The 25,722-nt window shown below is 35.6% G+C and overlaps 3 protein-coding genes across 3 annotated transcripts in view; 1 reads left to right on the top strand and 2 right to left on the bottom strand.

Annotated features, from left to right (window-relative positions):
* Positions 1-9,198, bottom strand: part of LOC119778157 (rho guanine nucleotide exchange factor 28-like) — a 65,415-nt gene extending 56,217 nt beyond the window's left edge. Inside the window, exons 1-3 of the mRNA XM_038277287.1 lie at positions 9,181-9,198; positions 9,069-9,107; positions 1,711-1,852 (exon numbers count right to left, since the gene is read on the bottom strand). Coding sequence (XP_038133215.1) covers positions 1,711-1,852; positions 9,069-9,107; positions 9,181-9,183 — 184 coding nt within the window. The 5' untranslated portion in view covers positions 9,184-9,198. The remainder of the gene's footprint in view (positions 1-1,710; positions 1,853-9,068; positions 9,108-9,180) is intronic.
* Positions 9,199-11,373: 2,175 nt separating this feature from the next.
* Positions 11,374-18,717, bottom strand: utp15 (UTP15 small subunit processome component). The gene is made up of 12 exons (XM_038277277.1): positions 18,550-18,717; positions 17,536-17,648; positions 17,352-17,444; positions 16,948-17,132; positions 15,764-15,942; positions 15,422-15,547; positions 14,288-14,423; positions 13,962-14,046; positions 13,658-13,813; positions 13,459-13,560; positions 12,600-12,733; positions 11,374-12,476 (listed from the first exon to the last, which is right to left on the bottom strand). Exons 2-12 carry the CDS (start codon positions 17,623-17,625, stop codon positions 12,176-12,178), a joined length of 1,587 nt encoding a protein of 528 aa, XP_038133205.1. The 5' UTR covers positions 17,626-17,648; positions 18,550-18,717; the 3' UTR covers positions 11,374-12,175.
* A 95-nt stretch (positions 18,718-18,812) lies between these two features.
* On the top strand, positions 18,813-23,409 carry LOC119778156 (transcription factor BTF3 homolog 4-like). Its single transcript, XM_038277278.1, has 6 exons — positions 18,813-18,952; positions 20,573-20,641; positions 20,722-20,835; positions 21,398-21,599; positions 21,678-21,734; positions 23,296-23,409. The coding sequence occupies exons 1-6, from the start codon at positions 18,857-18,859 to the stop codon at positions 23,340-23,342; spliced, it is 585 nt and encodes a 194-aa protein (XP_038133206.1). The 5' UTR covers positions 18,813-18,856; the 3' UTR covers positions 23,343-23,409.
* The last annotated feature ends 2,313 nt before the right edge of the window (positions 23,410-25,722 follow it).

Raw genomic sequence — 25,722 nt, 5'->3', positions numbered from 1 at the left:
AAGATACAATGACCAATGTAGAAAATAGAATCTGTGCACATGTAAATGTATTTACAATTATATTAGAATAATATTTGTAGGGCAAAAAAAAAGTTTTTTGGTGGAACAAGAACAAAACTTCATTAGGAAACTAAACATTGTGGCATGTTTATAGATTAAAAAAATGACCACGCAAAGCAACCAGAGAGTAACAAACCATTACAGTGTCTGTACAGGGTTATTGAAAGGCAGGGGGGACAAAAACAACTTCCCTCACTCACTCCCCATGAGCACTATCTTTACACAAGAGACATATTTCTAATTCTTAATTGTTTCTTTATGGGCTCTAGGGGAAGCACAATTAGGTTTCATTAAACTATCGTTGGTATTTCCTTTATTTGCATTATTTTAGGGCAAGTTTAGGTAATAAAGCACATTGCTGTCTGTCAGCTGGTGAATCAAAAAGTCAGCTCTTCCATTTTTATGAGTGATATTTAATCTTTATCATTTAGTATTATTTTTGGTGGGGGCTTTACCATAGTACAACTTGTAGAGCTATTGCCTTGCAGCAAAAAACACCTAATTTCGATCCTTGACCTAAAGGCTTTTTGAATAGGGATTGCATGTTCTCCCTGAACATGCATGGATACTCTCTGGGTACTCCAGCTTCCTGCCACAGATAAATAAAAAAAACGTCTAGCAGGTTTGCTGGCATCTCCAAACTGCCCTTGAGGGTATGTGAATAGTTATGATCTCCCCAAAGACTGCAGTAGATAGGCACCAGTCCCTTGTGATCCTGATAGACAAGCAGAAAGAAAAGGATGGATGTTTCCATCTTTTTCAATATTTTTACTGTTGTTTCCCAGCATTTTAAGATATAAATAAATAAAGTGCATTATAAATTACTATTGCTATTATTGTTGAGGGCTGCAAGATGGTGCAGGACCAGGGTCTTTCTGCATGGAGTTTGCATGTCCTCCCTGTACATAAATGGGTTCACTCCAGGTACTTGGCTTCCTACCACCATCACAAAATATAATTGGTAGGTTAATTAGCGTCTCTAAATTGTTCTTAGGTGTGACTATGCATGGTTTTATGTCTCTTTGTCACAGTGCGATGGCCTGGTGACTTTTCCACGGTGTACCCTGCCTTTTGCCCATAGAATGCTGGAGATAGGCCCCGCCCCCACCCCATGATGCTGACGGATTAAACGGGAGATGTTTGATGGAAGGATTATTTTTATTGTTATCGCTGATAGAATCAAAGTATTAATTTTTTTATTATAATAAATTACAATATTTGTAGATACCAACAACAATTATTATTTATTTTTTTTTGGTAACAGGTCATTTAATAATCCTTATTTGGAATCTTTGAAGATCAAAAGCACAATGTGTATGTTCTGCTAAATTCAGGGGGTGTTCTGTGATAAAATGCACTGAACATTCAGTCAAAGATTGATCAACGTAAGGTTTAAGAATTTTTTTAATGTGTAGTTGTTTTTTGAAAACATTTATAATTTTATTCAGATTTTTTGTATACCCTCCTTTTTTAGAGACAGCTTTGAAAGGATCTATTCAATCCAAATGGGCTTTGGAAAAGCAGCAGTTTCATGCATGGGACAGATCTTACTAAACAGCTGATCCAACTATTTCCACCTCTAAAGAAAGAAATAGAATAAAAACTTTAAGTTTAAAAAAGCAATCTTGTAGTATTAAGCAAAATAAATACCTGGCACAATAAAGTAGAGCATGACATCATTTTGAGCCCGGGTTACATGGACCAGTGTGGATCCTTCTAGAACAACATAGACCTCGGCGTCTTCTGGCACTGAATCCAAACCCTCCAGCAATGCAAATACTTTTGCCTCACCCTGAGATAAAGGAAGGTGAGAGTACTTAATAGAAAAAAAAAAAGTTATACAGAGAAATACAGATCTTCTTCCCAAGTATGCAGGCTTATTTTAAACTTTGACTTTATTCTGATGTAGGATTCTGCAGATTTATAAAGTACAGAAAATCCCCCCACAGCACTCCCTGAGGGCACAATAAAGCATCCTCCCTCAATAAAAACAGGAATGCCTCTGTGTGTCCAGTGCAAAGACCTGGTCTGATCCAAACAGGCAAAAATAATTAAACTTCTCATATAAAGTGTTACAAAAAATGCAGAACTTGAGTGTTGATGCAAATCCAATATCAGGATGTTTTAAACATTGAAGTCAATGTCAGTACCTGTTATGGTGTCTCAATAACAATGAAGCTATTTTTCTTACAAATTAAAGTGGAATTTATTTTCATGGTTTGAGTTCCACTTTAAATTCCGGCTGCCTTTGTACATGAATAATAATTAGTTTATTGATATGTGGTTAATTAATTGTTAAGCACTTTATCACTGATACATAAGTGTTTAGTATGCATTTAACGTAACATGCATGCTTAAAAATGCTTATTTTGTGTAAGATTGTCTAAAATGTTGATTATAAGCAATGCTAAATGAAATGTGTAGTTGAATGGTTTAGGCTAACCGTGCTGCAAGAAATTGGTTGTTTTTTCTTTTGCATGCCCTCAATTATTGCATAACAATTTCTAATACATATGGATTAGTTACAAAGTGTTAAAAATAACAATTATTAACATATCTAAGCATTTAAACTATTAGACATATATAATGTGAGCCTTAATATAAAGTAGTACCAAGTTTTATTATATAGTAAATAATCATGCAGGAGGTAGTGATCAGATGATGGGTATACTTTGTCCATAAAGGGATGGAATTGTTCAGCAACTTTATTCCGATGGCAACAATGTGCCAAGTAAAAATCAACCACATGTTAAATCTAACCAAGCCATCTGAAAGCTGCATATGGAATACATCCACATATCCAACCAGGCAACAGTTTTCTACTTTGTTATTGACCAAGTTTGATTAACCTGTGGCAAAGTAGCCTTTGATCCATTCATACCTGACAGAACCGGCAATTTGATCCTCCACAGCTCCTGCCTTTTGGCTTCAAGGTTAGAGGTATTGTGAATTCAGAGATAAAATTCAGAATACCCTGATCTTAACTTGTTATTCTTTTACCTACTATTCCCATTCAAACATCTTGAAGCAGTCTTTCTATTCTTCTCAACAAAAAGAGATTGTTTTATTGTGAAATACAACTCGACGTGCAACAATCATGCCATGTTAAAAGACACTAAATAACATTTCTTTTCTCATTTATAAGATTAAGTGTCTCTTGTCTGTGTCTTATAGCTGTAATTACCCATATTCTACCAATGATGCTGCAATTTTCCAAGTCATAAGGAAAAATAAATCAATTTTTCCACCTGAAGTGTCCTAAATAGACCCAAGTATTGAGGCCACAAGGCATGTGAGTTATTCTTAGAAACATATCAAACAACTGACATGGGCTGGAGAGCAGGAGACGGAATGAAGGAAAAAAGCTCAGCCAATATGTTGAATATAAATGAACATAGATAAGAAGATTGTTGTGCTCGTTTATCTTGAGACATATCAGTCTTGCTAAACGTCAGCCTAATTTTGTTATGGAATAAACTGAGATGTTTTTCTTTAAACATTTCAAGTAGAGAGAGGCTAATTACGTCTCTATTTCTCCCTGGGCATGATCAAACAGTCTGTAGCACTAAATCCTTGACCCCATTGCAAAACACTGTAAGGTTATGGAAATAGGATGGAAATAAAAAAGACATTTGTAAATAAAAGTAATACTTGATAAGAATCTCATCCCACCCACACAGAACTGTGATCTGGGTTTGTACATTTTTGAGGCTTTCACAATATATTCTAAATTAACATTGTGAAAGCAAATTTATATCTTTGAAAGAATGGAAAAGAAAGAAGCCGTAGGACTATGTGATATCAAATGAGATGGATCTATTATATAAATTAAAGTTATATAAGTTAAAAGTTGCCTTCCATGTCATCCTCTTAAAAAGTTTTGCAAAGATAATGTCACAAAGTAAGGCTGCCATCCAATCAAAAAGACCTAATAATCATTTTTTAACTTCACTTTAGGTGTTTGCCAAAAACACTTTTAAAAGGGGTGCAGTTTCCTCTTATACGTTACATTTCTGTCTTCCTATTGATGTTATAATCATTATTACAATTTCTGCATATAGCCTATGTTATGTAGACTTATGTAGTCCTTTTTTCTGTTTTGTGTGTTTTTTGTTTTGTTTGTTGTTGTTTTTCTTTTTTTTTTGCGTGCATGGAGACCAACCTAGACGGGTGCTAATCTCGTTATATATCCTCTCTTCCCTTTAAAACCATCTCCCCATCTTTTTCTGTCTCTTATTGTTTTTCTTTATAGTCCTGTGTCAATGAAAAATGTAACCAACAACATATATTTTCATTAATTACATTGAATACATATATACAACAAGTGGAGGTCTAAGACAGAAATCGTGAAAGTAAATCTTTTGGGCGTCGTAGTGACAGACTATAGTTTTAAGTGCCACATGGGCAGAACAGGACAAAGAAACAAAGAAATGTACATTTCATTGGAAAAGTAAAGTTAAAAAAAATGACAGCACAGCTCAGTATATCAACCTTAAATACTTTGAGGAGATACAGATGTAAAAAAGAAGTCATCTGATCTAACAAATTAAATATGCTATGACCAAAATTGACAGTTGTGTGTAATGATGTAGATCTTATGTAAGATGGAGGATTTAACTGTTCATTATTCCAGGCCAGAATTAAGACAAAATATAATGTCAAATAAAAAAAAAAAAAAAGAATTGAAACCCTTTTGTTTAAATCCATTGAGAACTTTCTTTATCACCAAGGAGTCTATATGAATCAAATTGGGCTCAATATATAACAACTGACCCTTACCTGACCCTGCACCCACCCTCAATAGTCACTTACCAAGTTACACCTTGATCACACACTTTATATAACCAATAAACAGCTTCTTGAATTATCCTTACCGGATATTTCAACCTTCTTCTTGAAAGAATGTTTTGTTAGATTTATTAATATCCAAGAACATACCTGGCTTTCAAGCCTTCACAAAGGTTCAAGAAGGCCATAGTATAAGCCTAATGTTCTATTTTATCCACCCAAGACTCTTTTCAACAAATATTTTGTATCATATGCTGTTGGAACATGGATTAAGACCATGTTTTAACCAACCAGAAAAAAATGGGAGGATGTTCTCCTTAATTATTTGATCCATTTTGTGCAATACACAGGTACATATGATTTAAATGAGCCAGACGCTGCTGTCAATATGCCTAAAAACTGTAACATTACTCTCTGAAAGCCGCATATTATCTTAACATGCAACAAGTATTATTGTGGCCAAATATATCTCCATAGAGGGGATTTGTGTTTAGCATTTTAGTTATGGTTAAAGGGAATTACAGTGCCTTGTGATAGTATTCGCCCCCCTTGAACAAAAAAAAAGCTAAAAAAAAAGAATGGAAAACTCAAAGTCACTGAAACGCTTTCCATCCAACCTCACTGGAGCAGCTCGAGCTGTTTTGCAACGAAGAACAGAAAAAAGCGTCAGTCTCTGTGCAAAACTGATAGAGACATACCTTGAGCTGTAATTGCAGGAGCGCTAGAAAGAATCAACGTAAGGGGGCTAAGTAATTTTGCACACCCAAATTTTTTTTTTTATTTGCTAAAAAATAAACTTTATTAAAACTTTATTCCACCTCATGATTATGTCCCACTTGTTGCTGATTCTTCACAAACAATTACAATTCTATATCTTCTAGTTTGAAGCCTGAAATATGGCAAAAGGTTGAAAAGTTCAATGGGGTCGAATACTTTTGCAAGGCACTGTATTTAACAGCAAAGACCTCTTTCTTACTCAGTAATTTGTCCCTACATGTCCAAGTCAAACATGCTTGACTGGACAGGATTTTATATCAGAAGCTTAGGGATGGCAACAAAAAATAGTGAGTGACCAGTTAGCAGAGGTGTTATGTATTTGAGGTTTTGAGTAAAATGTTGGTCCCAAACGGATTAGACAAAACTGACAGGGATTCCTGTTTATTGCATTTTCTTTCCATTATACAAAAATAATGGTTTGAATGCAATGAAAGGCTCAAAATAATTATAAAAGAATCCTCCATCGTAACCATCCTAAGTGTTTTTACATATTGTGGTTTTTGGAAACACGGTGACAGATAGAAAGCTGATTCTGAGAACAACACTAGCAACACATTTTAACAACATGCCAAGAATTACAGAGCCAGACAGCTGCATTAAACTCATTACAGCATGTTGCATGATGACACAACCCATATCTGCAGCATATAGGTGCCATTACACAGATTGCAGAACTGTCACAATGGTCAAAAACTGAAAAAAAAACACATAGTAAGAAATTCAGATTTTAACATATTCTCGGTTTTTTGTCATTGAGTATTTACATGGGATTTTTTTTAATGACTCTAAACAAATCTATATATTTTTTAAGGATATATAGAAAACTATTGAAAATTATTAACTTTTTTTTAAACATAGCGGTATCATAGAAGAAAAACTATCCATTCTATATTACAGGAAATGGAAGCAAACTTCCAGCAATAGAGATCTAAAAAACAAATTAAAAAGTATACATTTCTAAAAGGCCATTCCTTCGCTATAGAGCTGTATTTCACAAGACAGAAAAAAAAAGACTGTTGTTTAGGCTGCAGACTCCTGTGTTGGTCAGCTGCTTTACACAACCAACCAGCCCAACAAAAAAACAAAATCTACTCCTTATCAAACTCTCAAGCACTAAAAGACTCAGTGATATATATATATCTAAGAGGTCTTCTACCTACTGTATATTGTCATTACTTGAGTCCCCTGGTTCCTATTCTACAAAATTCAAGCTCTTATAAACTGAATTATTTAAACACCCGTCATTCATTTGCACGTTGACGAATTATCTACCATTAATTTGGGAAAAGTTTTTTGAACAATAGGCTCTGAACTAAGAATTTAGAAGCTAAGGTGAAACATTCAAGTATTGCAAGCACAGTGAAAAGAACAATAAAACAAACACGAAGCTACCTGCTTTCGATAAGTAACAATATTGGAAATTCTGCTAAAATCTACAGTATTTATTTAAAATAAAATTCAACAAATATTGATTAAATTAAGATTTAAAACCAGTTAAAGTTCAAATAGTTTACTAAGGCTGATGAATGAATGGAAATACAATTTCAATATAGTAAATATGGCCTTTTACAACATTTTCCCTTTTACCAGCTGTGTCTTAGCATTGTAATGTTATTTTTGTTTATAAAAAAAAAAAAACAGGATAACTAAAGACAGACCGCAGTCAGGTCAGATCTGAGGTCTTTCAACCTACGAAAATGGTCAAGTTGGGCCTCCATTAATGCTTGATATTATTTAGGTAACCTTTAATCATAAAAAAAATATTTTCAATACATAGCAGCTTTGAAAAGATCTTTTTGAACTGAAAGTTGTGTGAGGAATTGATTATTTGTTTGATCTTCAAAGTTACTTTGGTCGCTCAGTGTTTGCTCCCACTGTTGAGATCCCCATACCTGAAAGCACTAATATGTATTTGACCGCTCTGTTTGAACAATGCTACAGCACCCTTGACAGAACCATTTAAATGTTTACCAATAGGAACTCCACAAACCAAACACAGAACAAATACAAATATTATTCTTTAAGTTTTTATTATAGGGTAACTGATTTACCAGCTGTATAAATAAGTGTCAGACAAGCATTGTTACTATCAAAGTGACTGATTAGACTTTTGCGCTTTTGGTGCTCTAAAGTTTTGATTAATTGTTGAGATAAACATTTCTGTAGCAGACCACAGATACGTTAAATTCACCGAGCAATTAAAGATCATTAGTCAGTAAGCATCAGTTAATATAATACCATGTTCTTACTAATGATTTAAAATCCAATTGCATAACTTCAAGAGGAATTGTAATTGAATATGGTTGCTAATGGAGAGACAGCAGCAATTTACCAGGGTTCAACTGTAAAAGTTCTATTTACTTTATAGGACAGACCAAAACAAAGTATGTCATTGTTAAAAGCTAGGCAAAGGTTTCAAAAGGTTTCTTACAAATAGAAAAGTGTGCCATGCATTTTCATTTGGACCCATTCATTCTGTTTATTCTAGAGGGTGACCCGACTCCAAACCTATCAAGACATTGCCGTCCACCCCAGCTAACAAGCCAGGCAGGGAAAGCGAGAGAAGCAGCCAAGAGGCCCAGAGAAGAATCCCAGGTTTACCGCTAAGGTTACGAAATGTGTTGACAGGAAAACAAATTACTGGTTGTGTACTCAACACATCTGGTGTTTGTGGTATCGTGGAAAGAATAAAGCTATTGTTTAAACACAAACATAAGGAGCCTAGCTTGCAGTTTATTAAAAGCAAGTGGCACAGGAAACACAGAAGAAGATGACTTGGTCAGAAGAGACCCATATTAAATGTTTGGGCCCTAAAGTAAAATTATAAAGGAACCTGAACACACTATCCCTATAGTGAAACATGGTGATGGCAGTATCAGGGTGTGGGAAGCCCAGTTTGCTCAGAAGGAACATGGAGGATAGCCTGAGCTGATAGGAAGCTTAATACATAGCACTTCAATAGATAATACAAGGCTGCAAATTACTTGAAACCGTAGCTTCACAATTTGAAAACATACAGTCAGAGCTAAAACTCCAGACTGAAATTACATTTGAGATTCTGAGGCCAAACGTTAAAGATGATGTAAACATAGGTTTTCTATCAAACTCTACTTAGGTTCAGCTTTTCTGCAGAGGCTCGTGGGTGAAGCCTTTAAAGTGTGGACATTCACACAACGTAGAGATGGGACTAAAGACTTGAAGCATTAATGGGATTGAAACGATCATTTGAATGGCTGAATTAACTAAAATGGGTAACAAATTTTCCTATTTTACAAAATCAAGCAGTCTAAATATGCATGAGAAGCATCAAAATGTTAATTTTATTAATGAGGGCACTGATTTCTCAGAGCTATCTACAGTCATTTGGTAGAGATTTTCCACAGGGAGACCAATTTTTAAGATTAACTAGAAAAGCTATTAAACTTTACAGGACATGTACTCACATAGAGGGGCACCTTCCTCCTGCTAAGCTCCATCACCAGCTGCAAGCAGAAAAAAAAATGACAAAAAAATTTAAAGAAATAAAAAAGATGGGGGGAAATGCATTGAGTATACCATGCGACTCCTTCCTTATGGGGTTTTTGTTTTTCCATTTGATCCTGAAGAGGTTATCAAAGCAGTCAGAAGGGTCACATCTATAGAGACATTTTTTTTTGTATTTTATCAAAAGAAGTTGAACAATGATTTTAATGAATGACCTTCTTGCTTTGGTGTGTGTAAAGAGAGAAGACCAGAATGTCCACGAATCTGATACACACATGTTAGTTTGATACTGAGTGTGTCCGCTGACGTGCACGAGCAGGAAATCGATTACATTTCAATGCTGCAGGGTTCAGATCTGCTCTGTGTCAGCGGACACTTCCTAAATGAGACCCAGCAGCGAGATCTTAAACTGCCACAGTCATTGCTCATAATGAGACAGCTTCCTGTCCACTTCCAGTCTTCTCAAATCACACTCAGAAAGAAGAAAGCAAATCTTCCTCCAGGGGATAAGTGTGGAACTAGCTGTTTATGACACAGCAAATGTCTTCCATAATTAATAAAAGCATTAAATATGCTTAAATAGTTGCACTGAAAATGTTTTTTTTTTTTTTCTCTATGGCTCTAATTTATAACCAGATGCATATTCAGCAGCAGAGCTTCCAAGACCCCTAAAAACACTTCTGCAACAAATTAAAATATCCTAAACTGACATAAATGCAATTATTTTGTCCTTACCTTGCAAGTAGAACCTGGGGGTGAGCTGTATTTCCTTCAGAACAAGCTCTTAACTGGGATTCATATTCTTCTTGTAAATAAGCGATCAGACTGAGGCCCCTGCTGCATGCAGACTGGCTCAGCCTTCCTCTGGTACAGCACTGATGCTTTTTCAGTCTTCAGCTAAAATCCCTCCTTACATCATATAGGTACCTTACCTTATTGCTACAGTGACCTCAAGTGGAAGAAAATAAAACAGGCAAATTCATGTTTAAGCATACATTTTCAGTGGAAATTTACAGTCCCTGGCACCTAAAGCCACTTCAAAAATTTCCAACTTTGACAAATTCTTCAGTATGGATATGGTTTTCAAAGTTTTTCACAAATAACTGTCTAGGCCAGGGGTTTGCAACCTTTAAAAGTCCAACGAGCCATTTTTCCAGAGCCCAGACAAGCATTAGTTGTTTTCTAAGCCAGAAATTTTACATGACCTTTTCATAAAATAAAATGTATTTTTCAAGATGTACAATATTATCGTTATCGGACAATATTAGCTTAATAACTAATACACCAATATATTCAGCAATATATAAGGCTCTGTTTTTTGTGATATAACTTGAGAATTAGGCAGTGCCCACGCCAAAGTTCGACAAGGAGATTCTGAAGTAGAGATGTTGCTGGTATTGGTGTTTTTTAAAGTCACAGAAACAGGATAGTCACTCTGCTATTTGCATGAGTGCAAAGGACAGAAGGGAGCAGACAGCATAGTGTATGTAAGTAGATCTAGGGGGAAAAAATATGTGTTATTAGATTGTTGAGTTGTTAAATATCAGCACATCAGATTTCAGCAAAAATTCCAAAACCGTGCATCCCTGTGTACAGTTGTGCATGAAAGTTTATATACCTGTCCATTAAAGACAGAAGTAATAATAAAAATAATAAAAACAATGGAAATCATGAAATTAATTTTATATATAAAACCTATGATCATCCACCTAAACTCAACAAACCTGACCTTAATAACAGAGCAAGAAAAAAAGTGTAGTTTTATAACAGCTAGAAGTCCACAAATCATGCAGCGAACACAGGAAACGTGGAAGGTGCTTTGCTGCAGTTAGACCAAACTAAATTACGTGCAATTTCGTGATCTTTTTGTCCCTCTTTTGGAGAGAATCTGGTCAGAGATGATTGAGAGGAGCTAAGTACAGGGTAATGTTAGAAGACCGAATTTAATAAGTTGCTTTTTTTGCCTTTTTTTTTAAGTCTTTGAAAACAGTGTATTGCTGTTTTAATAGCATGATCATTAAATATGCACAATTTCTAATCAGAATACTTACATTGTACTGTATAAAAAAGTGAAACTATATATTATCTTCCTTCTACTTTGTGATTCTTTGTGTTGGTCATCACAAAATAAATCCTCAACCATCCATTAAAGTAAAAAAAAAAAAAAAAGTCTAAACAATCCCAGGAGCGTCAATATTTTTGTAACCATAACAAAAAGACCAACTAATGCCATGTTGTTCTTTAAACAAAAAAAAGCATGACTTATGAAAAAAAAAGTTTATTTTTCTTTGCTTACAAGTGTCAGATATTCTGAAAATACTTCAGACACATACATATTCACATTTACAACCGAAAATGTTACAAGTATTAATATTAAAGCAAATCTTTCTTTTAATCTGCTTCCAAAGAGTCTTCACATAAATGCATGGTCCTGTTTTCATTAGGCGCCCATGTTAAAACCAGAGGGTTTACACTGAAACTGGATCAGATGGATTGAAGGAGGCATACGCTGCTATGATTGGTTGATGCTTCCTTAGCTGTTTAAAGAAAGAAGAAAACGAATCTTTTCAAAGGCGTCTATCATCTTACATTGTTTCAGATGCTAATGATCAGTATAATATTTATTTTGCAAAAAGATTTTAACACATAAAATGTATTAAAAAATGAAGCTAGTCTGGGTAAAGTGTTGAACGGACCCAGTCTTTTGCTTTGTGACCTTTCACAGCAGAACACAGCTGCTGGTTTAAATTCATAACAAATCAAACTATCTGTCAAAGAGCATCATAAAGGGAGAAATCTGATTGGCTTGTTTATATTCCAATTGTATTGATGCGGGTTTAAAAACAAATGTTAGTTCAGTCGAGATAGAAGACTTTGGTCTATGGATGCCCACCAGTAGACCTCCCATCCATCAGCATGCAAAATGTTGCATTCACCGTAGATTTTATATCAAACACATATGGTTGTTTCGTGATGTTTATACACAGAATGATCTCCTGACCCCAATTGAGATTTTATAAAAATCACCTTAACCCTGGCTAAAATCAGTTCTTCCTCTCAGATGATCTCAGGTGACATGAAGCTCTGATCTTGAGCTGCATGCTTCGCCTTGAGCCAAGCCATTAGATCTGCTATTGTCGGAGAAAGGCACCTCCTTACGAGGAATGGAGGTGGCAAACATGGTGTCCAGCATTCCTAGGACCTCCAGGAGCTCCCGCTCCAAGTTGATCTCAGAATCAAGCAGGCTCTGAAGGCGCAGCAGCTGCCGGTCGATCAGCGCTGACTGGCCGACCACTGACTTGTAGATGTCCAGGATCATCTCCGCTGCAGTCACGAGAATGGGGCTGAACCTAGTGTCAACTATGTTTCTGAGGAAGAAACAGAGAACATTTTTAAACTTTCAATTAGTGAATTGATACATGCCCCGTCTGTCTTTAATTCTTAACTTTAAGGATTTGTGTTGAAAACATTAGATCTGATCTGCTCCATACCCGATGACAAAGTGGAGTAACTGAGAGAGCTGCTCCTCATCTCTTCCTGCGAGTGCGTTCTTTAGAGTTCCTCTACGGTCAAGCTCCTTCATGACAGCCACAGTGACCTCTGGCTGCCTCTTTCTTAACCAGGGCTGTCAGAAAAGAAGATTAAAAAAACTTAATTTGCCCCTTAACAGTCGGCCTCGGCTAAAACCTATTGGCTCCTGAAGCCTCTGGGGCCCACCAGAGGGCAATGGATGGTCACCTGGTTGAAAGGCTATCTAAGCCATTCTTTACTAATGTAATGACTTTAATCATAGCAAAAAATATATATAAACATTATTTAACGTTTCAGATTCAGGACAAGAACTTAAGCTAAGCTCAGAAATAAGTCTAAGATCAGGATATTTAGCTTTCACTGTTGGTGAACAGAAAAAAAAGTTGTCACAAGATTTCGGGTAACATGATTTTACATTACATTTGATTTCAGTCTCCTTTAACTTAAGGCTCATAGAAATTATCTACAAACTATGCAAAAGTGTTTTTACTACAGTGGTTTAAATATCAGGAGATTTCAGCTGCAAAGAAAAGAATTGCATTGTTCTCTACTGAATTGACATGATGGATGACAGAGGAAAGTGAAGATCAGATTTATGGATAAATGTGACTGATCTAAGGATTTCTCTGGACTGTTCATTATCATTTTATGAACTGATACAGAATTTTCTTTTTTTTCTCCCCACAGAACTTCAATGGAGTAAGATCATGAAGAGCTCATGACTTATGACAAATAAAAAAGCTTTACACGTGAACATAAAATCCTGGTAAACAATTAACAACTTCCTCACTTTTTGAATGATAAGATAGAAACTCTTACCTCCATGGCTGTATCCAAAGCTTTAGATACACTGAATTTCTTGAGCTGCCTGTCATATTTGGCCAAATGCTCTTTAACCGGCTTGCTGACAAGATAATCATCCTGTAAAATGTATAAAGAACATTAGAAATAAATAGCAACACCATAACAGTTCTTACATAAAATGAAAATCTAATGATAAGAGTAACATTAAACCTACTTGTTTTGGAACATAATTTTTCCCTTTCACAAATACACGATATGAAGGACGCTGCCTCTGTCGGTTCAGTCCTTCCTTTGACTCTTCTGAGTGTTTCCTGTGTTTGATGCTCAGAATACTGTTGGTCATCCCAACAACGATAGACTCATCATCCGGCTGAAACAGAAAGGAAAGCTGTGACCTTCAGCTCTAGGGAAGCATGTCTGATTCGCATCTACTCTGATCTGAAAGCTGCTACAACATAATTATTAAGGTTTCATTTATTTTAATGCATTTTTCCACAAAAACATGATGTTTTCCTTACAGCCAAAGCCAGACTGAGGATTGCAGCGGCATAGTCAAAGTTGTGAACCACTTTGTAGCTGGTTGTGTTGTAGACTTTCACATGCCTGAAAGACAAACACAGCCCTTTCATTCAAACTGTTTCATTCATTCCTCTTATTTACAGAGGGTGGCAACAACGAGTCTAGTACTTCCACTCTAATGTGTATACACCTTTAATACACACGATTGCAAAGAAAGTGACTAATAAAGTACATATTTACTACCTTTAATTGACCGTGTCAGATTTAAATAATGTATAGTATTGATTTTATGTCTACAGTTTACTATATCTTGAAGCTCTTCTACCTGTCCAGAGACGCAGACAACAGCCTCTGTCCGTTACTGCCGAGAGCCAAACAGGTGACAGTTTTATGATGGTTCTTCAGAGACACCAAAGGCTGGCCACCTTTTAACAGATCCCACACTTTGACGTAGCGCCCACCTAGGAGAAGACATCAACCAAAATGTGCAATTTAAGGATTTATTCTACATATTTGCAAATTAACTTAAAAATAAAGTGTGTTTATACACCACTTATAACCTATAGCTTCTTTGATGTCTAAACAAACAATAAAATGCTAAAAAAAAAAAACAATCATTATCATGTTTACCTTGTAAAACAGATCAAAAAAAGCTGAAAAACCTAAACTGTATCTTAGATGTTTGTGTTACATAACAACCTACTTTAGCCTTTTTTTAACTAATAAGATTTAAATTTGAGTGAGTATATTATGCAATACTATGTTTTTGTTTTTTTATTATTGTTAAATTAGATCAAGCAATGAAACAATATGTAAAAACTTTTTATGGCTATACCTAGGGTACCAGTAAAGGTTCTCTAAATATTTGGGGAATATTGCTGCAGCTAATGCAATGCAAGTGCTGGTTGTTGGTTTTTAACATTAGTAAATAATGGCTGCTTTAGCTCCTAAGCTGAATTTATTTCTAGCTTTATAATAAACAATACAACTAAACCTAATAGAGTTAAACAGAGCAGTGCGGATCTTGTAAAGGAGCTCAGCTTAAACACTAAACAGCTGCTTTCTGTTCGGTCCTGAAGGATTTTGATAGATGCTCTGTCTAAATTGGCTACTTAAATATCTGTCGCATTACATGGTGGTCCACCCCTTGAACATTTCTCACTGACTAAACTATAAAGACATATTAATTATGATGTAATGACATGTTTATTGTAGGGGAGTGGCAGCCGAGTGCTTAGGGCATGGAGCTTGGAATCCAGAGGTTCTGAGTTCGAGCCCCACTCCCACAGACACTCTGGGTCCCTGAGCAAAGACCGTTAACCCCCAATTGCTCCCCAGGTTTACTTCTCAATAGACGCGTGCATTTTCATAGTAGCTTTTGGTTATATTTGGTAGAATAAAAATTAGAGCTTTATCTAACCTAAACTTTAACATCAGTGGTAACAATAAGGCTGACAACCTGCTGAGACAAGAAGTCCCTCAGAGGGATAAAGAAGGAGGCTCTCCACCGGCTGCCCATGCTCCATAGTCATCACACTCTTATCTGTTCTGGCATCAAACACCTTCAGAGTGTGGTCATAGGATCCTGGAGCAAAAAAGAAAGAAAAAAAATTGTTTATTGGTTATTCAAATCAACTGGACGAGGAAACATTTGGACTCCCTTTGCTTTTATTTTTGTTTTGCATCAAGATAGAAACTACCTAGAAGGCAACAGATATTAATGTTAATCAGCGAAAAGGTTAACTTCCTGTTGCCCCTTTGGCATTTCCCCACACTTCTACAGAAGGACATTCTAACTCACCGGTAATGAAGAGATCTCGGTTCAGCTTGCTGGCAACGCCACAGCGAATGTAATCCGTGTGTTCTTGGTAAGTAGTGAGCTCAGCTGCATTCGGGATGTCCCACAGCCGGCAGGTGTAGTCGTCAGACCCGGTGATGATCTGGTAACGGTCTGATGTGAAGTCTGTGACATGTACAGCCCTGAGTAAAGAAAAACCAACAGAAAAATATTCAAATTAAATGTATTTTAGTTGACCTTTCTTATGTGGGATTACAGAACAACAGGTAGCATGTTGTCAGAATTCTTTGGATCAGCATCAATTTCAGTCGATGGATCACTTAAGAAATCATCATTCAAGATTTTTGCCATACAAAATATCCATTAGATGTCAAGTGATATTTAAAAATGTTAACATAATTACAGCTCAAGCATTAATTTTAGACTTAAAAGTGTTAAACTTCACATTTGATTTAACTGATCACAGTGGAGAGGGTTTAATTATTGGTAAGTAAATAATATAAAGCTCCTGTTATACAAAGGCCAATGTTATTCTCACTATAAAATAATCTTGGCTCAAAATGCCAAATCTTGACTGCCCTACTTTATTTAGAGGAGAGCATAAAACATGGATGTTTAACATGATCTTAAAAATTTTGGGCATAAGGAAAAACAAAATACTATTCAATGTGCAGCAAAAACGATTCTCTAAAAGGGATGATTAAAGCCCTCTTAGCTTCCTCCATTCAATTATTATTATTATTATTATTTTTTAAAGGCATAAGTTAAGGTTAAAAAAAGGGTTCAAGCCTGCTTTATGCCAGTGACTCACAGTTTGTAGCAAAACTGAAGCACCTTCTCTTTCATGACATAATAAGAAAGCTAAATAACAGAAACATACTATAATGCTCATCATTTTAGCCTTTTTGAAACTGTAGCTCTTAAAACCTCTGGTATCCCTTGTTACCAGTATCCAGCTAATATCTAGTTTATTTAAGATAGATAAAACTGAGTGATAAAGAAATAACCTTTAACTTAAGGTGAAGAATATTTATTTACTCAGGACCTTATAGATATTATACCTCTCTAAGTAAGGCAAAAGCTTTAACCAAACATTACTATAAACTCTGCAGCAACTTATAAAGGTGTTCATTCTCTGGCACTTTACATTTTCAGCATAGGACAAAAAATTTATGTAAAAAGCTTACTTTGTGTGCCCTTTGAACATCCTAAGTGCCACCTTGCCACTGACATCAAAAAGTCGAACAACTGAGTCTTCGCATCCTGCTACAAGAAGCTGGCCGTCCGACCTGAACCTTCCACAATAAGCAGTGTCCTTGAAACGAGTAAATGTCTTAACAGGCGCTTGGGAGAAGGGCCCATAGATGTGAATCTAAAAAGAAAAAGAAAAACAAGAAAATATTTTATTGAAATGATTATAACTAATCAATGAAGGAAAAACGATTTGTAAATTTCAATAATTGTTCTTCATATTTGTCACTGTCAACATCAATAAGATATTCATATAATGGAGTTTAAATGAATACAGAATTTAAATTTCCAATTTCTTCATGTGAACTATCTAGAATCAACCCAAACAGCGTCAACTCACTCTTGTAAAGGCTGTTACAGCAAAATTATGCGGAGCCACAGGAGAGAAGTCAATGTTTGAGACGGCTCCAAATTCTTTTATCTGGACAGGAACCTATGAGAGAGATAAAGAGGGGAAACATGTCAGCAAATGCATTCATTCAAAAGGATCACAAACTGTTTAAGATTTTATTTCAGCCTCTCACCTTGTAGTTTTTCCAGTAAAGAGTATCCTGTGTGACCTTCTCTCCCAGTTTTGGATACACCGGGATTTTAGTGGGTTTGAATGAAGCCATCTATATGGTGCTTGCAGAATAATCTACATATAGAATATTCAAATGAGAAATACTGGGATTTAAAAAGTGTGTTTTTGTCATTTTAAGCTGATAAAAAATTTTTTTTTTTTAAATTAACAGACTAAAACTCATTTAAATAGCTGAGTCAAAGGTCCAGAGTTAGTTCTATGCGTCTATATATGAGGTAAATATAAATTATAAAAATGAATAAAAAACTTAAGTATTAATTCAATTTATTTTAAATTATGTATGTTTACCTTTAATAGACTTACCAACTTCTTAATAAAATTAGGATAATAGGTCTATGATTATGGAGCTAAAGCACAACCACATTAGTATTGGCATTTAAATAGTTACAATAACAAAAAAAAAAATCTATTATTCACACTCTATATTGCAAAAGGTTTGTAAAAGTTGTTGTATTCACTTAACTGGTGTAATAAAGATATTTATCTTGGGCTGATATCTGAAGGATTTCCTTGTATTAAGGGAAACCTTAGATATTTAGCTTGGAAGGCTATATTACTTTGTTACTCTATTTAAAAGGGAACTACACAATCCAACCCCTTTGAGCTGGAATTTAAAGTACTTTTTTTGTCGTTTCAAAAGCCAACATTTGACTGAATCTGAGTCTAAAAGTTTAAAGACAGGAAGAATTATAATATGGTTTTTTTTTTCCCAGATGAAAGAGATGTCGGAATATTAAGCACGTTGACTCCCGCTCCTGTTTTAACAACATGATGTGGTTCAGACAGTAGAACCACGAAGGGTCATGCTGGTGAAGTTAACTATATCTTTAGATCGGTCAAAACAACTGAAAAATAAATGGATTTTGTGCTCTTTAAAGCGAATCACCAAACAAAGCTATACAGACTGTTTAAACGACTACAATTTCACACGAAACTGGCTCCAGAAAATCCTCACCTTAGAAAAGAAAGAAAGGTCCCGAAGCGTAGATACCTTTCCCCTAGAATTGGGTTTAATTTTGAAATATATAGACTTTCTTTGCCTTAAGTGGGAAAAAATTTCAGATTTTAACGCGGAATCACGTTGCCTGTCGGCGGACAGGAGGGCGCCATGATTGCCTGTAACTACTTCCGCAATGACAGTAATTAGTATTTTAAATACGTCTTATTTACTAAATATTTTTCGTAATTATTTAACCAGAGCCTTTAAAATTATCAGCTAGATTCAAAACTTTTATTTTTTTTCACAACTCAATAATTTTTAAATGTTTCGCTCGATAACTACTTTGCGTCACTTCCGGGTTTCTCTCCTTTCAGCCTCCATCGCCCACTGCGAGAGCCGCGTGCGTACACACTCCCAGGTCTGTTTATCGCTTTTTCCCGTCATTTAATCGTGTCATATCAATCTGACATAAGTATGTTGTTTATAAATTAGTCCTGTACCACACTGTGAGCGTTATCGTTGGATTAACATATGTGTTAGCTCAGCCTGAATGCGAGTTTAAGAAGGCCCGATGTAGTTGTTAGCTGCTTTGCTAACTGATGTTGCAAAATAGTGTATGTCTAGTCAGTTAAACGAGTCAATTGGGGTGAAACTGTGAGATTTTTTTCTGTGCCTTTCACTAGCCCTATTTTTTTCTCTCTTTAAATAAAGCTTGTTCACCTCAGAATCATAAGCATTTCTTAGGCTAAAGCAGTGGCTGCCCACCTCTTCCTTATGACTAAAGCAGGAGTTGCACACATGCTCTGAAGTAAGAGGCTATTTTCAGGGCTGTATGACAGCTGTGCATTCTTGTTGTTATTTAGTTGGAAAGGGCAAAACTGAGGGGATATTTTAGGGGGATTTATCTCTGATGCTTTCAGTTTGAGTGTGTCTCCTGATTCCTGTGAACTACTGTATTAATACCTTGGGGTAATTTCTGTATTCATTAGAATTTAGGTGTTTTGTGCCCCTCGTATGTCTCCAAAATAAAAATAAATAAATAAAAAATGTGTTTTATTGGAATAGAATAGCATAAGGGCCCAAATACCCAGACCCATTTGTATGCTTTGTTTATCTTGATACAAAGCAAATAAAAAATATAGATTTAAAAATAAAAAATAAACTTCTTACACAGCAATTAAGTGTCTATTAAAAAATATTAAATATTTGCCATGCTGTGCTTTATAGAGTATCAAAAGACTTTGAAACGTATCTCATATTTTTATTTAGTGAAGCTATCGGCTCAGCTAGAATTTTTAAAACAAAAATTGCTTAACAGAAAATTCTCCAGGTGTCTGTTAACTTAAATGCTTTTAACCATATAAAGGTAATGGGTGCTGCTTCAATTATAGTTTCCAAAACCTTTTTACAGACAGCCAATTCTGTTTTTCTTAAAGGGAAAGTATAGTTGCTTTCAGCAACAGGGTTATTGAGAGAGCTGTGTTACTTTGTGCTTAATTTATTGTCCAAAAAAACAATATGGGATCTTAATGTCCTGCTTCTAAAGTCTCTGATATTTTTCATTCTGATATAAATGGTCTGCTTCTGTTACTGGTTGTTAGCTTTACGTGGGTCAGTTGTTTTCATATATTTTCTTTTTGACTTTTGTCCCCTTTTTTAGTTATATTACTTGATCAAACCTTTCCTAAATTCTATAGTACAAAATTAGTAATAAAAGGTGGTATGAATCTTACTAATATTGTATCGGGTCAATGTTCGTATCGGCCAAATATAAAAGGTGCGATATGTGTCGTATCAGAAATGGAAAAGTTTTATCAGAACATCCCTAGAAACTAACTCTGGGCTTTGGCTTTTTATTGGAAATCAGTAAAAATACTTAAATTGTAACTATACAACAGCCAATTTAAAGGTTTTTATTTTTTTTCTGCAACAATCTAATTTTTTTAAATTGTGGTAAATCTAGTATTCAGCCTAGCCTTAGCAATACCAGTTGAATATATATATTTTTTAAACTCTTGTCCGTTCTTTTACTCGTCAGATGAAGGAGTCGATAATGAACCAGGAGAAGCTTGCCAAATTGCAGGCACAGGTCCGCATAGGTGGCAAGGTAAGTTGCCTGCATACTGCCAGGTGATATTTATGAAGTCTCTTGACTCATTTAACTAACCTAATTACTCTATGTTGTAGGGGTCAGCTCGAAGAAAGAAGAAGGTGGTGCACAGAACAGCTACCGCAGATGACAAGAAGCTGCAGTTTTCACTGAAGAAACTAGGAGTCAACAGTATCTCTGGTATTGAGGAGGTATAGTAAAAAACGTTTTCATATCTTGTCATGCTACAACAACAATCATTAATATAATCTATAGGGATGTTATGAAATGAATCAGCACAAGGTAGAGTGTCTGAAAATCATAAGCTGTAGGGCTGGACAATAATTTAGTGTTGGTATACATTGGCATATCATTTTATTCAATAATGCTGATATGACATAACACATTTATAGTTGTTCAATATATGCTGCGTCTGTGGTTATTGTGTGCATCACTGATTGTCATTCAGACAACTACAGTTGGTTCATGGTCACATCAATGTTACTCTTTCCATCTTATTTCTTAGATTGGAGAAAGCTTTGATTCAGTAGTTGGTATTGGTTTATATTGAGATCCATATGCACATGAAATTCAGCATAATTGGTCTAAGATCGAGCAGTCAGCTTTTGAAACCAGTAGAAATTATTTTTAAGGAAGGTAACTGGACTTAAAGCTGTTTGGAAATTGACTCAACATGTAAAGCTGTCTTTTATTTTCCTGTAGATCTGTTTTATTTGTTGCAATTTCTTAACTCAAATTTTGTTTTCCCTGTAGGTGAATATGTTCACTAATCAGGGAACAGTGATCCACTTCAATAACCCAAAGGTTCAGGCCTCCTTGGCTGCCAACACCTTTACGATCACAGGGCATGCTGAGAACAAACAGCTAACAGAGATGCTTCCTGGAATCCTCAACCAGATGGGAGCTGATAGTCTTACTAGCCTCAGGAGACTAGCAGAGACCTTACCCAAACCAGGTACACACCAAAAACTCTTCCTGTTTTTAGACATGTTTTTCCGTGTGCTGTCCTCTTATTTAATTCCTTTCCTTATAGTTGGCGAGAACAAAGCACCCATAGTTGCCGCTGAAGAGGAAGATGATGAAGTTCCTGGTAAGTTAGCTCATTTACATGTAATCTAGATAAGGAAATAGTTTTTGCCGCAATGCATAAGCCCTGGAAACGGTTATCTCAATGTAAAATAAAACATTAAAAATATCTTTTTTGGTTTGATTTTACATTTCAATTCAGTTTATCTATATAGCGTCAATTCAAAACACATGTCATCTCAAGGCACTTTACAGTCCACTAGATTATACAGTCAAATTGATTCAAAGTTGATTGCATCGACTCAATGACTCGAAGGCAATCCCTCACACTAAGCCTGCTTGTAGCGACAGTGAGGAGGAAAAACTCCCTTTTAACAGGAAAAAACCTCCAGAAGAACCAGACTCAGTGTGAGCGGCCATTTGCTGAGGCAGACTGGGGTTCAAGGAGACGGAAGCAGAGATACAAAAGGCAGTTGTAAAAGGCGGTGTAGGTACCAGACCTGCTCAGGCGGTCAGATCTGCCCGGGGCCCCGCCGCTTCTTATGACGCCAATATATGCCAACTTTTTTTCTTCCTCTTCTTTTAGACTAATAAAACAGTTATTCTATTTTTAGGAAATGAACGGTTGTTGTTGATACAAATTCAAAAGTAGTATAGCTTAATATGGCTAACTGACCGGGCTAAAAGAGGCTAACCTGTTAGCTACTGAGCACAGCTAGCCACAGCGCTACCCAGCTCTCTCCCTTTATATCATGCTCTTAACAGTTACTTTGTTCACCATAAAGAGATTTTTTTTAAGTTTTATATCGATCAGGTAAAACTTCATCGGTCATTAGACACACTAAGGCTACAAATGCTCCCGACTTAGCACATGGACGCTGCGTGAAGTTTTTACCGTTGACTGGTCAACCAATATATTTTACGTCAAGTGGTGATCTTCAGCCAATTATGCAGCATAACGTCACTTGCATGCACAGAACCTGAGCAGATCTGACCACCCGAGCAGATCTGGTACCTACACCAGCCCCATCCAGGAAACACAGTCAGTCAGTGAAACAGGACTACACTGAAAAACAGGCCATACTCCAACATCTATAAACAAAGGTGTTGATGGCAGCAGCTCAGCTGATATTTCTCTCCAGGATGGTGTTACAGCCAAACGGGAACAGACGTGGGGAAGCTCCTATGAGGAAAAGCAGAGAGAGCATAACAAAAGAGATTGAACTAACAGATTCTGTAGAGTGGGAGATTAGAGATAGAATGAAGCAGAATGATGAAAAAGGGGTCCCTGTGTCCTCCAGAAGTCTAAGCCTATAGCGGCATAACTATAGAGATAGCTCAGGATAACCCGAGCCCTTCTAACTATAAGCTTTATCAAAAAGGAAAGTTTTAAGCCTACCCTTAAAAGTAGATGGGGAAAATCCATGCTTACATTTCTGTTTTGTATCACTGCTGACCTGGATAGATTGTTTGTAGCATTAAAATACAAGCTTTTGACAGCTGGTTAACACACAATGGTCCCTATTTTAGTCTGATCAGGTTTGTATAGTTTTTTATGTTATTCCCATTATCACTAGAATTGGTTTGTTCTTACCACCAACTTCCTCTTTTTTTTGCACTTTCAGATCTCGTTGAAAACTTTGATGAAGCTTCAAAGAATGAGGCCAACTAGAACAGAACATCTCTACGTTGTCACTGCAGCTGTCATGTCATCGGTTTTTGTTCTGCCTTTAAAAAAATCTGGTGTTAAATGTAACAGTTGGGATTTAACAAGAACATTTTTTTTCTGAAAATCATAACTGAATTTCATAGAAAGTGCACAATATTCTGTGTGATGCTGCCTTCTCTGTGTTGTAATAGCTACCTTGCAAAATGTACTGGTGAAATTGATTGTGTTTATAAAAATAAAATTTCAGTTTCTTTTACATATGCAACATGACTTTGTCTTTACATATTTTAAATCACTGCAACAGTTTATCCTCTTCAATCTTACATAATTATGACTGCTGATTTATTGTGTAAACCTGCTATTAATACTTCAAAAGTTAAGTTTATTATGCTTTTTATGGATTTATTACTGACAACTAATGAAGGTTGCAATAAGACTTTGTTCCTTTCATGGAAAAGAACATAAGCGTTAACATCCCAAAACATTTTTATTTTCAAGATGTGAATAAGAAAAAACAGTCTTTTTTTAAGTACCTTTGATTTAGAGCTAAATCTAGACTCAAGACTTGATTAGAACTTCAGTGCACTGATATTTGAAGAATATCTGAGTAAGACATAGGTCCTTGATGAATACTTCCTCGCCTCTGAAGCTGCATATTTTTAGTTGCCGAGTTATCTTAATTTTAATAGGCTTTTCTTGGGAAACAGAAATGGAACAAAATGATGGTAAGTGGACTGGTAAATTAACCCAGATGTTCTTACATAGGTCTTTTTAAATCTTGATGCAGTGTTGAAAATTAAGGACACTGAATAGTAAAAAAAAAATTAGTCCTAAGTGCATGGGTCTTTTAGTTTTATATGTTTGGCAATAAAAAAATAAATAAATCTATACTTGAAATATATGATCCAAGTGTACAATCTACAAAAAAGGCAGAATTAAGGATCTGTTCAAGGAATAGATGAACCGGGATTTTTCCAAATTCCAAACTAGGGCTTATAATGAAAACAGAAAGTAACTCCCTTATTTTCTAATTTCTGTTGTTTCCCCTAAAACTTAAATCTGTTAAGGAAGCATTGCCTGCCATCATATGCTCTTAATGGCTGTGTGTTTCTCTGCACAGTTTGAATGAAAGTAACAGGGGAAAATAAGATCTTTAAATGTTTGCTTTTAAACTGCAGTTAATGGCTTTTGGGCGAATATGTTTACGCAAACTGTAACATTTAATAGTTATGCATTAGGATTACAGTGACTCAAACTTAATTTCAAAATGCTTCTTTGAATCTGCACTAGTGTTCATATAATTCTTCAGCCATTTCTGAAAGCTCATAATAAAACCTTCCTGGGTGCACTTGAACCCTTTGGTTTGAGCTTACTGATAAGATAAACTGCCACCAGTTATTGTTTTTGAAGGAGACAGATTCAGACTAGTAATTGGCTAATTGTTACCCAACAGTGGGTAATGTATTTTCTTTGTATAAAAAGATTTGGGAATGGAGGGAAAAGGAGATACTATATTGACATTAAAATGCAGTGATCTAGAAGAAAAAGTGCTGAATGATAAGATAAACCTTTGGAAAGTTATGTGATTTCTCAGAATCCTTGCAGCACAGATTCTGGGATGGAAAGGCAGTCCACGCACTCTGTAGGTGTGGACAGTCTGTATATAAAATTGGTGCATTATTTTATTGTACAAGGATCCAATGCTGGCTACAATTATTTTTTTTCTGCAGAATAGCTGGAGTTGTGTTTGCTGATAAAATTGAGGTAAGAAAAGCCATATCAAAAAGCTTTCTGGTTATATTACCTATACTGTTCTTGGATAACTATCTGTTTTAACTGAGATTTTAGTGGCTAGAACAAATGTGACTGTAATTTGTTAATGTTATCACTCTTGTGATTCCAGAAAGGCTTGTTGAACAAAATCCTGTATTTATTAGTGAAGCTCCAAGCTTAACAGTCACTGGTATATATCATATCCAGTGAAGCAATTACCAGAGCCAACATTTAACCTTCTATGTATTAAAGTACGGTTTCTCCCTTTCTAATTATGATATGGATGTTTTCCTAAAAAATAATATACCAGATTTTTGTAGAGTATTTAAAAATGCAGTTTAATGTTGTGTTTTGCACCTAAAGCTGTTGAACATTATTTAAAACGGGTGAACGTTTGCACGCTAACATTTGCATGTTTTCCCCACTCAGATGTGACTAAAGATTTTCAGGTTTTTGAGGAACTGAAAGATTATACTCAGTTATTTTTGTGTCACTGACCGAATAGTCTGCATGCCATTTGGCTAAGCAAGATTTTAACATCATACATCCAAAGCTAAAGAAGGCTAATTTACACAGGAAATAGGAAGGTGGGTGAAAACAAAAAAGTTGT

This window comes from Cyprinodon tularosa, unplaced genomic scaffold (genome assembly GCF_016077235.1).
Source record: "Cyprinodon tularosa strain WSP-4 unplaced genomic scaffold, ASM1607723v1 ctg130, whole genome shotgun sequence".
Taxonomy (NCBI): Eukaryota; Metazoa; Chordata; class Actinopteri; order Cyprinodontiformes; family Cyprinodontidae; genus Cyprinodon; species Cyprinodon tularosa.
This window is presented reverse-complemented; position numbering and strand designations above follow the sequence as displayed.